The following is a 14436-nucleotide window of genomic DNA, read 5'->3' on the forward strand; positions in this document are numbered from 1 at the left end:
CCCGTTCAACCTCAGAGAGGTCGTTTCTGGGGTCCTAAGACCTTTGGGGAGGCTGTAAGGATAATAGCTACCTGACCTGCCCCAAAGGGTGGGTTTTGATGGCTTCTTAGGTGGGAATTGGGAGTTATAAGTTGGAGATGTTTCCGAGTGAGATAAGGAGGATTCTGAAGTCTGGGTTTCCATGTTGTTTGCAGCCCTTACCAGCTCTGGAACTTGAGCAAAACACAGTCTAAAACGCAGGGTTCCCATATACAAAATGGGAATTCTAAGACATCTTCCCACCTTTCAGGGTTGCAGAAGAGGTCAGATGTGGGCCATGTAAATTCTGAATGTTGCTTGCCTGTGTGCTCAGTCGTGGCTGACTCTTTGCTATCCTGTGGACTGTAGCCTGCCAGGCAACTCTGTCCATGGGATTTTCTAAGCAAGAATACTGGAGTGGGTCACTATTTCCTACTCCAGGGGAGTGGATTGCCATTTACTTCCCCACCCAAGGATCAAACCCAGGTCTCCTGTATCTCCTACATTGGCAGGTGGATTCTCTACCACTGTGCCACCTGGGAAAATCAAATGCTGAATGTTACAGCCTATAGAAACAGTGTGTTTGATACGAACAAATAAGTTAAAAACTGATTACTTTAAAATGCAGTCTTTTAAGAAAATGAATCTGTTGGCTAGAGTGAAGCAACCTGACAACCGTACTGAGTGTGAATGTCCACGAGCAATGGGGAGGGCTGGGCAGGGTAAACAACTTTGCAGGAAGCAGTCTGGCTTCTCACCAGCCTTGCGGGTGCATCTGAACATGAGGCTGGGTGTGTCCAGGGCTGGTGGGAATGGATCTGTATTCTCGCTTCTGGCTCCCAGGACTGTCTTCCCTCCTGGCGTCTCCTGGCACGTGCTACCCCAGTGCCGGGAGACTGCCCTCTAGAGATGACCAGAGGGTCGGTCTCAGCTCCTCACCCATGCCAAGCTCTTACCCATCTCAGGGCCCCTCGCAGCTGCTCCCTCACTTTCTTCAGGTATCTACTTAGATGTCACCTCTTTGGGGGGTGCTCAGGCCACTTCTTGGCCCAAGGGACCATCCTGGTGAGATGGAAATGCTCTCTGTCTTGCTAAGGGTTTGGTTACAGGAATGTAGGTGTTTGACCACACTCATTAGATGGCTTTGACAGACATGCACACTTGAGATCTGTGCACAGTACACTTGAGATTTTTGCGTTTTTATGTATGTAAATTCACTTCAAAAGACCATCAACAAACCTTTACTTCTGATTAATGATATAAAACAGTTACACATCAGCAGTTTCTTATGGTTCAACCGAATTCTTTGCCCTGAACCTGACAACGAACTTCTGAAGATGCTCCAGAGATCAGTGGCCTCGGCTCACTCGGGAGCTTGTTTAAAATGCAGATTCTCAGGGTCCTGCAGATTGGCCAAGCCAGCTCTCAGGGTGGGGCCTAGTGCTGTGTGATTTAGTGAGACTTCCAGGTGACTCTGAAGGGCCTCAAGTTTGATGGAGGCCAGCGACTGCTCTAGCGGGAAAGCAGGTGGTGCCGTGAAGATCAGGGTCTGTTGTGGGCAGAGCAACACCTCTTGTCTCTAGCTTTTTCTCAGCCTGTCCTTTGGTCCTCAGGCCCATTAGCTCCACCTCTGCATCCTGAGGTCACCCCCTTCTCCGCTCTCCACTGCCCCCATCCTGGTCCAGGCAGCAGCATCTCTCACCTGGATGCTCACCTCTACCCTCGCCTACCTACAATCACCACTCGGCAGCCCAGTTATCTTTCCAAGCTGTGAGTTAGACCACACCACTCACCTGTGTAAGACCCTCCATTGGCACATCCACTAAAGTCACAGTCATCCTGGAGGTCTGCAAGATCCCCAGGGACTGCCCCTGTCCTCTCTCTGACCTTAGCTTGCCCCAGAGCAGCCCCACAGGCCGCCTTTCTTTCTCTTGGCCCTGCAAGCCTTCTTCCCCATTGCCCCTGATATTCCCTCTGTGCCCAGGGTGTTTGGCTCTTTCTCATCCTTTCGACCGCCCCTGGCCTCCAGGTGAAAACCGTCCTCCCTACTGCTAGATCCTTAGCCCATCACCCTGTGTCCTTTCTCCCTAGCATTTGTTATGCTCCTCGTTTGTTTATATGTTTGTTGATTGTCTGCCGCCTCCCAGGGGCACCCCCGACCAAGCTCCCACGGTCTGCTGATGCCTAGCATGGCGCCGGGGCTGGGTGGGAGAGAATGTGGCTTCCCAGCCAGTCTGTGCCGCTCTGCTCCCACAGAACTGCCTGGTACTGCTGGGCTCTGCTTTGTGACCTCCTGGCCTGACTGTCCTGCTCTGAACCTCTCTCTGTCCCGTAGGCCTGTGCCCACCGCTGGAAGAACATCTACTATGAAACAGACCACATCCTGCCCCACGGCTTCTGTTACATCATCCCGTCCAACCTCCAGGCCAAAGGCAGGACGCTAATCCCTTGCTATGAAGGTGAGTGCCGGTTGATCCGCCCTTGCCCCCAACCCATATCACATCTCAGACAACCCCCACCCATTTCCATACCACCATCCAAACACTCCTCGCTGCTTTCCACACTCCAACAGGAGGGCTGCACCGTGTCGCCGGGTGGCCCTTTGGTGTCTGAGGATCAGGTGGTGAGGAAGGTGGGAAGGGACAGCATTTCCAGGCCTTTCCCAGCCTTGCCCATCTGTGCCACAGAGCCCATGGTACTCCCCAAGCTTTATGAAGTCTCAGACTGAAATTCACCAGCCTCTCGGTTTCCTGACACTGCCAGATGGTGTGCAGCCTTGGGAAACTTGCTTTCCCTCTCTGGGCCTGTTTCCTTCCCCTGAAAATTCAGAGATTGGCTCAGATGGTCTCCATAGTCCTGTGCAGCTCCCAGATGGTCATAAGACTCCTGAGGTAGCTCCTGGCCACACCCGTGGACAGTTGCCCTGAGACAGAGGGAAGAGAAGGCCCAGGGTTAAGTCACTGTCACATCTCAAGTCTGGTTTTCCTTCTCATGCAGTGCACGCACCCTGCAGATGCCGGAGAGTTGGGTGCACCCTCAGCGTAGTCTTGAGAGCTCCTCACCAAGGGGTGCTTAGAGTCTGGGAAGGAAAATGTTTTCTCAGTCTCCCTGCTTAGAAATTTCTAATGCCTGGGCTTGGGACCATTGAACATCATGACTTAGCTCAGCTGAATTTGAGCTTTAAGGATTCATTGTCACTTATTGCAGTTTTATAACTTGTGCTCTCAGGGTTTTCTTAGCCTAATTTTAAGTGAGCTAAGTGCTTGGCTGTTTATGTTTTAATTCCCTCCCTAATTTATTTGTTGGGACAGAAATCTCCACTAGCCCTTTCCCCTGGGCCTCCCTGGCTTTTCCCATGTTTCCGATTTTGTGGCCATTGAAGAGGGGCCCTGGGAAAGGCCGGGTCCCTGCAGGAGGCACAGACCCTCTACTCCACGAGGGGGACCCTTTCTTTGATCCCACGTGAGCATCTGATCAGCTCTGGCAGGAACATGCCAGGCAGCTGAACTCTGGCCCTGTTTATCTCAGAACTGCCACAGTCATAAGGGAAACCTCACCTGAAAAATGGATGATGATGTGATCAGTCAAGAGAGGGAGGGATAGGTCAGATATAGATAAGGGGCCAGGACTGTGTCCTGACCGCCCCAGATTGTTGCCGACTGGGTACCTCGTAAGTTTGGGGAATAGTGAGAGAGTTGGTAGGACTGATGGAGGTGGTGGGGATTGAAGTCAGCTAGTTTTGCAATAGAACCAGGACTCTGGTTTTCCCAGAAGGTATGTTGTGAAATAGGGCCACGTTGCCACCCCTGGCGACTCCTCTGTACACCCCCACGGGTGTCAGAAAGCAGGAGGACAGCCCTTAGGCAAGGGAGCTGGGGTCGCATGTCCATGTATGCATGTAGCTGCTGTGGCTCACTCTTTCAGAGCATCTGTTATCTGGCAGTTGGTGTGGGTGAGTCAAGAGTAGAATGTGGTTGGCCTGGGCACTTTTATATATTCTCTCATTTCATGCAAACTTGGTATCTTTCTTCACTTGGGTTAGTTGCTTTTGAAAGTTATTCCAGAACACCAGTGGGGAGCAGGAAAGTGAGAACGGGGAAAGCAGCACATGTGTGGAAGTTGCCCATGAGTTACCAGGCTGGGCCACTGGGATGCAATCTCAGGGCCAGTGCAGGACACACACTTCCCAATTCTCCTGCCTGAGGGAGGAGGAGCTGGGTCTGTATCCACTGGGCATCCTGCCCTGCCACATATGTGGGCAGGGCAAGTCCCCAGGCAGAGAGGTGCGGGTGCTGGCTGGCAGGTGGAAGTCAGGCCGTGTGATAGAAGTGTTGAGGGGGCCTGGGGGGCTCCTGTGAGTGGGCTTCTGTGTTGCCTTTCTCCTGGTACCGGTGAGGATGCATTTAATTGCCAAAGGTCACTCAAACAGCAAATGGTGCATAGACCTGGGTTTTGAGTTTTGCATCTGTCTGATCTCAGCAAATCATTTTGTCCCCCAGAGGTTGGAGGGTGGGGGGGATTTCTGTTTGTGTTTTGGTGTTTCTGGTTTAAATGAGCTTTAAATAGGAGCCAGTGATTAACCCTCTCAAAAGAAGAGAGGGTGACTGAACTGTCCCAAGGGTCCAGTCACCAGCGGAGGGGAACATGAATGTTTTGGGTGTCGGTGTTCTCAAGAGCACCTGCCTGTCTCCTTTGCGGGAGGCTCTGGGCTGACCTTGGCAGGAGCGTGAAAGCCTGTGTGAGCCGAGGAGTGCGGGACGGGGCCAGGTGGCAGGGTGTCACGTCTGCTGCACTTGTCCATCATTCACAGAAGAGTGTGAGCTCCAAGCCCAGGCCTAAAGAGGCCTCATGTATTTCCACCGACTCCTCCAGGTACTTCAGACCATCACCCTGAACATGTTCTCCATCATTCACTGGTCCCAGAAGGGAGACATGTGTAACAGACTGAACCCCAGACATGCAGCCAGAGGCCAGCCAAGTAATCCAAACCCTAGCAGACCTGTAGATGTGCTTGTGAGAAATAAATGCTTGTCATTGTTTGTAAGGAGATTTCCTGGTTTTTGCACGTCGATGGTTGACTGGCACAGGCTCGTCTCAGGAACCCACATTCCTTGTGCAACAGTGGCTGAGTGATGGGCTCCAGTCTCCAGAATCACTCTTTTCTGTGCTTGATCCTTGACTTAATGACGACCAGCTGGAACCAGCAAGGGAAGTAGCAAAGTGGTCATGCCCTCTGCCCGAGCTTCTTCCCCCGCTGGGCACACACACATCAGGATCCTGAGTCTTTCAGTGCCCAGAGCGGGGAGTATGGGATGGGACCAGGTGGGGACCACTGGGGTTCAAGCAGCCCCTTAGAACAATGGGGGACTGAACAGAACGTCTCTGTAGTTTTTGGTCCTGTAAGAGGTGAGGGGTGGCAGATGCTCAGATTTCTCTTGAAGAGGGATGGCAGGTGTGGGGTTGCAGGCCACACTTAGGGCCCTTGCCTGTGCGCCAGCTTTGGGATCTCCATCTCCCTGTTTTGTGGTCTAAACTTAAGGCAACCATCATTTTCTCTTAATGTGGAAAAACTCAAGTAATGCGAGCTGTCTATTCCAGGTAGGGGATCATGTGGTGGTGAAGTGCAAGGGAAGTATTTTGGAGTTTGACAGAACCTTTCAGATATCACCCAGCCTGGCCTCTTTGTTTTTACTGATGCCCAGAGATGTGGGGTGGCTTGCTCAGGCCCAGTTTTCATTACATGCTGCACAAGGAGGAGGCCAAGCAGTGTAGTGGCTAAGAGCACAAGACTCTGGGCCCAGAGCCCCAGTCCTGGCTCTGCCGCTCACGAATGCCATGACTTCAGATGAGTGACAGCCTCGTGTGCTTAACCTACCTCATGAGGCTGTGGAGAGGATTAAGTTAAAGCTCACAAGGTCTTAGAGCAATGGCTGGCATACGCAGATTAGACAGACAGATAGGAGGGTAGGTAGGCAGGTAGTAAGGACTACAGTTGACCCTCTGCACCCAGGGCTGCGAGGGGCCAGCTGTGCTGTGCCATTTTATAGACGGGACTTGAGCACCTTCTGTTGGTGGTATCTGCATGGGTTCTGGAACCAGTCCCTCATGGATACTGAGGGAAGATTGTATGTACTAAGCACATATATGCTAATATAACATATCTGCTAATGGAAAGACCGATAACTAAAGCTGAAGCTCCAGTACTTTGGCCACCTGATGTGAAGAGCCAACTCATTGGAAAAGACCCTGATGCTGGGAAAGATAGAGGGCAGAGGAGAAGAGGGAAACAGGATGAGATGGTTGGATGGCATCACTGGCTCATGGACATGAGTTTGAGCAAACTCTGTGAGGTAGTGAAGGACAGGAAAGCCTGGCCCGCTGGAGGGTTACAAAGAGGCGGACATGACTGAATGACTGAACAACAGCTACAACAGTTTGCTAATATACTATCTGCCAAGCAAGCATTTGTTAATTACTGTAGGATGACTAATTTTTCTACCAGGGATAGAGTCCACGCAGTTTTATTAAGTACCGAATACCTTTTATGCCCTGTGATAAGTACCTGATGGATAAAACCCAAGAAGTTCCCCATCTATAGGGGAAAACAGAGTTGGAACATGATGTCTCCAAAGTGGCAGAGCTGAGTGAGGAGACTATTCTGTGCCCGTGTAGATGGCTAGGGACCTCTCTCCAAGGGCCCAGGCTGCATCCACGTTCAAGGTTGCATTAAGGCAGGATTATTTCATTTTGCAACTAAAAAGACAGAGCCCTGCCTAGAGTTGGCAGCCTGTTGGGGCCCATGGAAAAGAGGAATGGTGGGTGCTGGGCAGGGCAGAAGAGTGGAAAGACCCAAGGGTGGGGCTGGGCGTGGCGCCATCTCCCAGGCTTCTGCCTCTGTGGCCTCACACTCTAGGGGGACCCTCGATGGGAATGGACGCGGTAATGCCTCCATTGCATTTACCTCTGAGGGTTATTGTGGGAAGCCCCTGCGAAAATGCAGGGGGAAGTGTTCAGAAAGACTGCACACTGTTCTCTAATCATGGCCCGACTGTGGGTCTCGGTGAGGGTCAGCTGTGTTCTCTCCAGAAGGTCAGAAGGCTGATTTAATTTGGAGAGCCTCTAAGAATGTGGGCACCTGTCTACAATGTCTCAAACATTTTAATTCTTAAAAAGTTGGTCTTTGGTTTGGCACAGATTCGTTTTTCTCCTGGCTCTTCAGGTGCTTCCTGTTTCTCATTAGGTGGGAAATGCTATCAGAATATTCTGTTTGGAACCAGGAAATGTAGAGAGAATTGGAAACAAAAATGAATTTAGGACGCAAAAAATGTGGATGGGGCATATCCCTAAGTCAAACCGTTCATTTGGTATGAGAACGTCATTACTACCATATGGGGTTTGGTTTTATCAACATGTGTGAGAAAATGAGAAGTTTAGTGGGATGACAGACAGGGACAACTCTTTGTAAATTACAGGGCACACACTAAAACATTAGTGTTAACTGAGTCATGGGATTTTAGTACCCCCCAGAGTGAAGTCAGTGCATTGATAAAATCAAGTGCAGGGATTTCTTTCATCCTTTGCCCTCGAGTCCATGGAGGCAAGAAGCCAGAGCTTGGCAGGAGAGGTGTGTAAACAAGTTATCATTTTATTCTCACTGATATGAAATAATCTGGGAGCAGCTCACCTAACTTAACAAAACATATTCCAAGTCAAACACTGATGAATGCAGTTGGGTACCACTGTATATTAGATCTAGTTTCAGAATCTGACTTTACCACTCACTCATTCCTACGACTGAACCCATAGCTCCTACTTTCTGATTGGGTGACTTTGGGTAGACCACGCCACCCCCCGCCCTCCCTGAACCTCAGTGTCCTCCTCTGTAAAATGGAGAGATTAATCCCTATTACTAACACACACACACACACACACGCACACACACACACACACACACACACACAAGAGGTATTTGGGATTTCCCTGGCAGTCCAGTGGTTAGAACTCTGCTTTCTCTGTGGTTATCTGGTCTGGTAACTAAGATCCCACAAGCTGCACGGTGTGGCCAAAAAAAAAATAAAAAAGAGATATTTGAAGTATATAATATGCCTAACAAGGCTATGGTTTTTCCAGTAGTCATGTATGGATGTGAGAGTTGGACTATAAAGAAAGCTGAGCACAGAAGAATTGATGCTTTTGAACTGTGGTGTTGGAGAAGACTCTTGAGACTACCTTGGACTGCAAGGAGATCCAATCAGTCTATTCTAAAGGAGATCAGTCCTAGGTGTTCATTGGAAGGACTGATGGATGTTGAAGCTGAAACTCCAATATTTTGGCCACCTGATGTGAAGAGCTGACTCATTTGAAAAGACCCTGATGTTGGGAAAGATTGAAGGCAGGAGGAGAAGGGGACGACAGAGGATGAGATGGTTAGATGGCATCACCAACTCAATGCACATGAGTTTGGGTAAACTCTGGGAGTTGGTGATGGACAGGGGGGCCTGGCGTGCTGCGGTTCATGGGGTCGCAAAGAGTCGGACACGACTGAGCGACTGAACTGAACTGAACACAGTTTTTAGCTCACAGTGATCATTCAGTAAAAGGGAATTTTCTAATTAACTTTTTAAGTACTATTTTTGTCTCCTTTCGTCTTCACAGAAGATATCCAGCGATCCTGCTTTAATGAATAATGGAGGGTAGAAAGCTGGGTATTGCTAAAAAGATTTTAGGATTCCTTGAAAATATTATATTTTTAAAAATATCTTTGAAAATCCTATTTGCAAAATTTATTTGCTTGGTAAGCGCTCCTCTTTTATGTAGAGGATGTAAAATTTAAATTACGCCATATTTAAATGTTCTCAAGTTTGGAATGATTGGGGTCTTAATCTGTCTAATTTTACTGTCCCTTAAAATGGTCCCATGGATTCCCAAGATTTCTGTACCATTTTCTTTGTATCAGGGGGTGGCCAGGCCTTTAATTCCTAATTTCTTCTGCATCTCTCACGACAGAGATCATTTCTAGAGAAGGAAATAAATAGATCCCCTATTTAGATGCGAAGATTCTTCTTCTAATGTTGTGGCCTGTGGCTCCACAGGGGATACAAATCAATCAAGGTCCATTTACAAATGAAAAGCAGTTGAGGTTTTGTTTTGTTGTGTTTTTGTTTTGAGGAGAACCATAAAAGGCTAAGTTAATCCATTTAAAAATTCAAGAACAAGACCCATACATTTTTATTAAATAAAGAGCTCTACATTTACATAGGATTTTATGGTTTCCAAAGAGCTTTAATAAACATTATCTCATTTAAGTAAATACAGCAAATTAAAAAAAAGCACATGCAGCCCCATATTAAGGGCCGTTAATGCAGAGAAGGACCCTTCGAGGGGAAGCTGGAGGGTGACCAGAGGGGACAGCTAGAGCCAGACGAGGGGCCAGATCTCTTGCAGTGACTCTTGGGCTCAAGGAGCCCCATCAAGCTTTTCCTTTTGTGTGAAGAATTCTTATTTTGGGCACAAAAATATTCTACACTTCAAACATGTTTCCATACATTGTGTGGAATTGTTGACCACTTAAACTTTGTCATCTAACCGTTTCCTTATAGATATTCAAATGTTATGAATCTCCTCTTCTAATATTGCTTATCTATGTGACGGATATCTTCAGCTTTATTCCTTTTAGAGACACTGACAGATTGAGAGTTACCAAATATTTTTCAAGCAGACGCTTTCTGGGTTCCAGGTATTCTGCTTGGTACTTAACATTTATGATTTTACTGGATAATCACATCATAGGGGAGTAACTTATGTCCATTGTACAGACAAGAAAACTGAGGCTTTTTGGTTTCTTCCCTTAAAGATTACTACAAAACATTGAGTATAGTTCCTTGTTTGTATAGTAGGTCCTTGTTGCTTCTTATCTATTTTATGTATGGTATATGTGTGTGTGTATATATATATATATATATGTATGTATAATAAGTAGTGAAAGTGAAAGTGAAGTCGCTCAGTCGTGTCCGACTCTTAGCGACCCCATGGATTGCAGCCTGACAGGCTCCTCCGTCCATGGGATTTTCCAGGCAAGAGTGCTGGAGTGGGGTGCCATCGCCTTTTCCGATAATAAGTAATATGTATGTGTTAATACTAAACTCCTAATTTAGGCTTCCCCCCTTCCCCTTAGGTAGCTGTAGTTTGGTTTCTATGTCTGTAAGTCTATTTCTGTATTTCTGTTTTGTGCGTGCTTAGTTGCTTCAGTTCAGTTCAGTTGCTCAGTCGTGTCCAACTCTTTGTGACCCCATCGACTGTGGCACACCAGGCTTCCCTGTTCCGGAGTTTACCCAAACTCATGTCGATTGAGTTGGTGATGCCATCCAACTCTCTCATCCTCTGTCATCCCCTTCTCCTCCCACCTTCAGTCTTTCCTAGCATCAGGGTCTTTTCAAATGAGTCAGCTCCTCGCATCAGGTGGCCAGAGTATTGGCGTTTCAGTTGCAACATCAGTCCTTCCAATGAATATTTAGGACTGATCTCCGTTAGGATGGTCTGGTTGGATCTCCTTGCAGTCCAAGGGACTCTCAAGAGTCTTCTCCAACATCACAGTTCAAAAACATCAATTTTTCGGCTCTCAGCTTTCTTTATAGTTCAACTCTCACATCCATACATGACTACTGGAAAAACCATAGCTTTGACTAGATGGACCTTTGTTGGCAAAGTAATGTCTCTGCTTTTGAATATGCTGTCTAGGTTGGTCATAACTTTCCTTCCAAGGAGCAAGCATCTTTTAATTTCATGGCTGCAGTCACCATCTGCAGTGATTTTGGAGCCCCTCCAAATAAAGTCTGTCGTTATTTCCATTGTTTCCCCATCTATTTGCCATAAAGTAATGGGACCAGATGCCATGATCTTAGTTTTATGAATGTTGAGTTTTAAGCCAACTTTTTCACTCTCCTCTTTCAATTTCATCAAGAGACTCTTTAGTTCTTCTTCGCTTTCTGCCATAAGGGTGGTATCATCTGCATATCTGAAGTTATTGATATTTCTCCTGGCAATCTGGATTCCAGCTTGTGCTTCATCCAGTCCAGCATTTCTCATGATGCACTCTGCATAAATTAAATAAGCAGGGTGACAACATACAGCCTTGACATACTTCTTTTCCTATTTGGAACCAGTCTGTTGTTCCATGTCCAGTTCTAACTGTTGCTTCCTGACCTGAATACAGATTTCTCAGGAGGCAGGTCTGGTGATCTGTTATTCCCATCACTTTAAGAATTTCCCACAGTTTGTTGTGATCCACACAGTCAAAGGCTTTAGCATAGGCAATAAAGTAGAAGTAGATGTTTTTCTGGAACTCTCTTGCTTTTTCGATGATCCAGTGGATGTTGGCAATTTGGTCTCTGGTTCCTCTGGCTTTTCTAAATCCAGCTTTAACATCTGGAAGTTCATGGTTCACATGCTGTTGAAGCCTGGCTTGGAGAATTTTGAGCATTACTTTACTAGCGTGTGAGATGAGTGCAATTGTGCAGTAGTTCGAGCATTCTTTGGCATTGCCTTTCTTTGGGATTGGAATGAAAACTGACCTTTTCAGTCCTGTGGCCACTACTGAGTTTTCTAGATTCTCTGACATATTGAGTGTAGTACTTTCCACAGCATCATCTTTCAGGATTTGAAATAGCTCAACTGGAATTCCATTAACTCCACTAGCTTTGTCTGTAGTGATGCTTCCTAAGGCCCACTTGACTTCACATTCCAGGATGTCTAGCTCTAGGTGAGTGATCATACCATCGTGGTGATCTGGGTTGTGAAGGTCTTTTTTTGTACACTTCTTCTGTGTATTCTTGCCACCTCTTCTCCATATCTTCTGCTTCTGTTAGGTCCATACCAGTTCTGTCCTTTGTTGTGCCCATCTTTGCATGAAATGTTCCCTTGGCATCTCTAATTTTCATGAAGAGATCTCTAGTCTTTCCCATTCTGTTGTTTTCTTCTACTTCTTTGCATTTATCACTGAGGAAGGCTTTCTTATCTCTCCTTGCTATTCTTTGGAACTCTGCATTTAGATGGATATATCTTTCCTTTTCTCCTTTGCCTTTCGCTTCTCTTCTTTTCACTGCTATTTATAAGGCCTCCTCAGACAACCATTTTGCTTGTTTGCATTCTTTTTCTTGGTCTTGATCACTGCTTCCTAGAATATCATGAACCTCTGTCCATAGTTTCAGGCACCCTGTCTATCAGATCTAATGCCTTGAAGCTATGTGTCACTTTCACTGTATAATCGTAAGGGATTTGGTTTAGGTCCTACCCGAATGGTCTAGTGGTTTTCCCTACTTTCTTCAATTTAAGTTTGAATTTGGCAATAAGGAGTTCATGATCTGAGCCACAGTCACCTCCTGGTCTTGTTTTTGCTGACTGTATAGAACTTCTCTATCTTTGGCTGCAAAGAATATATTCAGCCTGATTTCGGTGTTGACCATCTGGTGATGTCTTAGTCATGCCCAGCTCTCTGCGACCCTATGGACTGTATGGATCCTGCTAGGCTTCTCTGTATATATGTAGCCTGCTAGGCTTCTCTGACTGTGGCATTTTTCAGGCAAGAATACTGGGGTGGGTTGCATTTTGTCCTCCAGGGGATCTTCCCCACCCAGGTATCAGACCTGTGTCTCTAGCATCTCCTTCATTGCAGGTGGATTCTTTTCCCACTGAGCCGTTGGGAAGCCCCATTTCTGTTTTGTGTATAAGTTCATTTGTATAATCAAATTGTTTTATTATCATTTGGTTAGTATTCACTCAGAAATTGAGCAAAAATTTAGACATGAAGAGTGGAAAGCAGTTTTTTCCATCTGGTATTTTATTTCATGGCTAAGCTAAGAAACTATGGAAAGATAGCTTTTAAATTGATGTGTTAAAAAGACTTGCTTTAAGATGAAACTTTCTCGAATGGATAAAAGGAAGAGTTCAGTAGGAAGAATATATGTTACACTGTATAGTGCATCTTGATCTTTCAGTGGATTGGTTTTATCCCACCAGTGTTTTGGGAAGAGTGCAGGAAGCGACCCCACCCAGGCTAATTCTTGAATGAATTAAATTCATTAGTGTAAACTCCATGCATCAAGTTGTGGGTTGTGAACGTTTGGAAACCAGTATTTTTTTCCTCTCTGAATTGCCTGCTGTTTAGACAGGGTTTAGTGAAACCAGCAGCTCAACCAAGGGAAAATACTACCATTTTTAGGCTGAAGGAGCCATACATCTTACTGAATCAAAGTGTATGACGCAGGCCACGTAATTCAGACCCACCCACATCAGAAAGAGCTTTCCAGCCTGTTCCCAGCTCCTCCGAGGGATGCCTAGGCCACCATGCCTTGCTTCCCTGATTGAGTTCCCCTCGTTTAACAGTCAGGTTTGTTATAGCATCTGTGTGCTGCTGTCCTGCCAAGCCCGATTCTCTTTTGCTGCTTCAAGGTGGACACACGTTTTGTTCTATAGCGGAGAGGAAGGAAACTGGCAGGTTGTGGTCCTCTCTGCCCGGCCACATCCTGAGGGCATTTGGAGACTTGAGTGGGTGGAGACTGAGGGGCCCACTGCCTTTGTGTGTGCAGGGGCAGTTCTTCCTGGCAACGCAGGAGACTGGCGGTCCTGTCCCAGCCCTCCACCCTGTGCTTCCTGACCTATCCACAGAGCAAGGCTGTGTGACCTGGCTGTGTTGTGGTGGGGCAGCCCCTTGTCTCCACACCCACCCCTTCTCATAGAGGCTCTCCTGCTTCTCAGGTGTCGACAAGCAAAAGCAAGCTTTCTAGCATATAGGTATGATAGATTGCCCTACATATATATATAAGTATATATATACTTTTTTTTTTTTTTAAGAAAGGCCTATGTTTTAGAACTGGTTTAGAAACTTCAACCTGCCCTTTATATATACATATATATATAATATATATAATATTTAAATGTATTATATAATATAAACAAGATATACAAAATATTAAAATATATATTTATGTATTATATATATGTTTTTATGTATTGTGTATTTGTATATATTTATATATATTATCAATTCAGTTCATTTGCTCAGTCATGTCTGACTCCTTGCGACCCCATGGACTGCAGCACGCCAGCCTTCCCTGTCCATCACCAACTCCCAGAATGTGCTCAAACTCATGTCCATTGAGTCGGTGATGCCATCCAAACACCTCATCCTCTCTTGTCCCCTTTTCTTCCTGCCTTCAATCTTTTCCAGCATCAGGGTGCTTTCTAATGAGTCAGCTCTTCATATCAGGTGGCCAGAGTAGTGGAGCTTCAGCTTTAGCATCAGCATCAGTCCTTCCAGTGAGTATTCAGGATTGATTTTCCTTTAGGATTGACTGGTTTGATCTCCTTGCAGTCCAAGGGACTCTCAGGAGTCTTCTCCAGCACCACAGTTCAAAAGCATCA

General features: G+C 46.5%; 1 protein-coding gene across 1 annotated transcript in view; it reads left to right on the top strand.

The window, feature by feature from the left end:
- The window catches only part of ITGA9 (integrin subunit alpha 9), a 364229-nt gene that overhangs the window by 29524 nt on the left and 320269 nt on the right, over nt 1-14436 (top strand). The window contains exon 4 of the mRNA XM_061395904.1: nt 2354-2477. Within this exon, the coding sequence (XP_061251888.1) occupies nt 2354-2477 (124 nt within the window). The remainder of the gene's footprint in view (nt 1-2353; nt 2478-14436) is intronic.

This window comes from Bos javanicus, chromosome 22, assembly GCF_032452875.1.
Source record: "Bos javanicus breed banteng chromosome 22, ARS-OSU_banteng_1.0, whole genome shotgun sequence".
Taxonomy (NCBI): domain Eukaryota; kingdom Metazoa; phylum Chordata; class Mammalia; order Artiodactyla; family Bovidae; genus Bos; species Bos javanicus.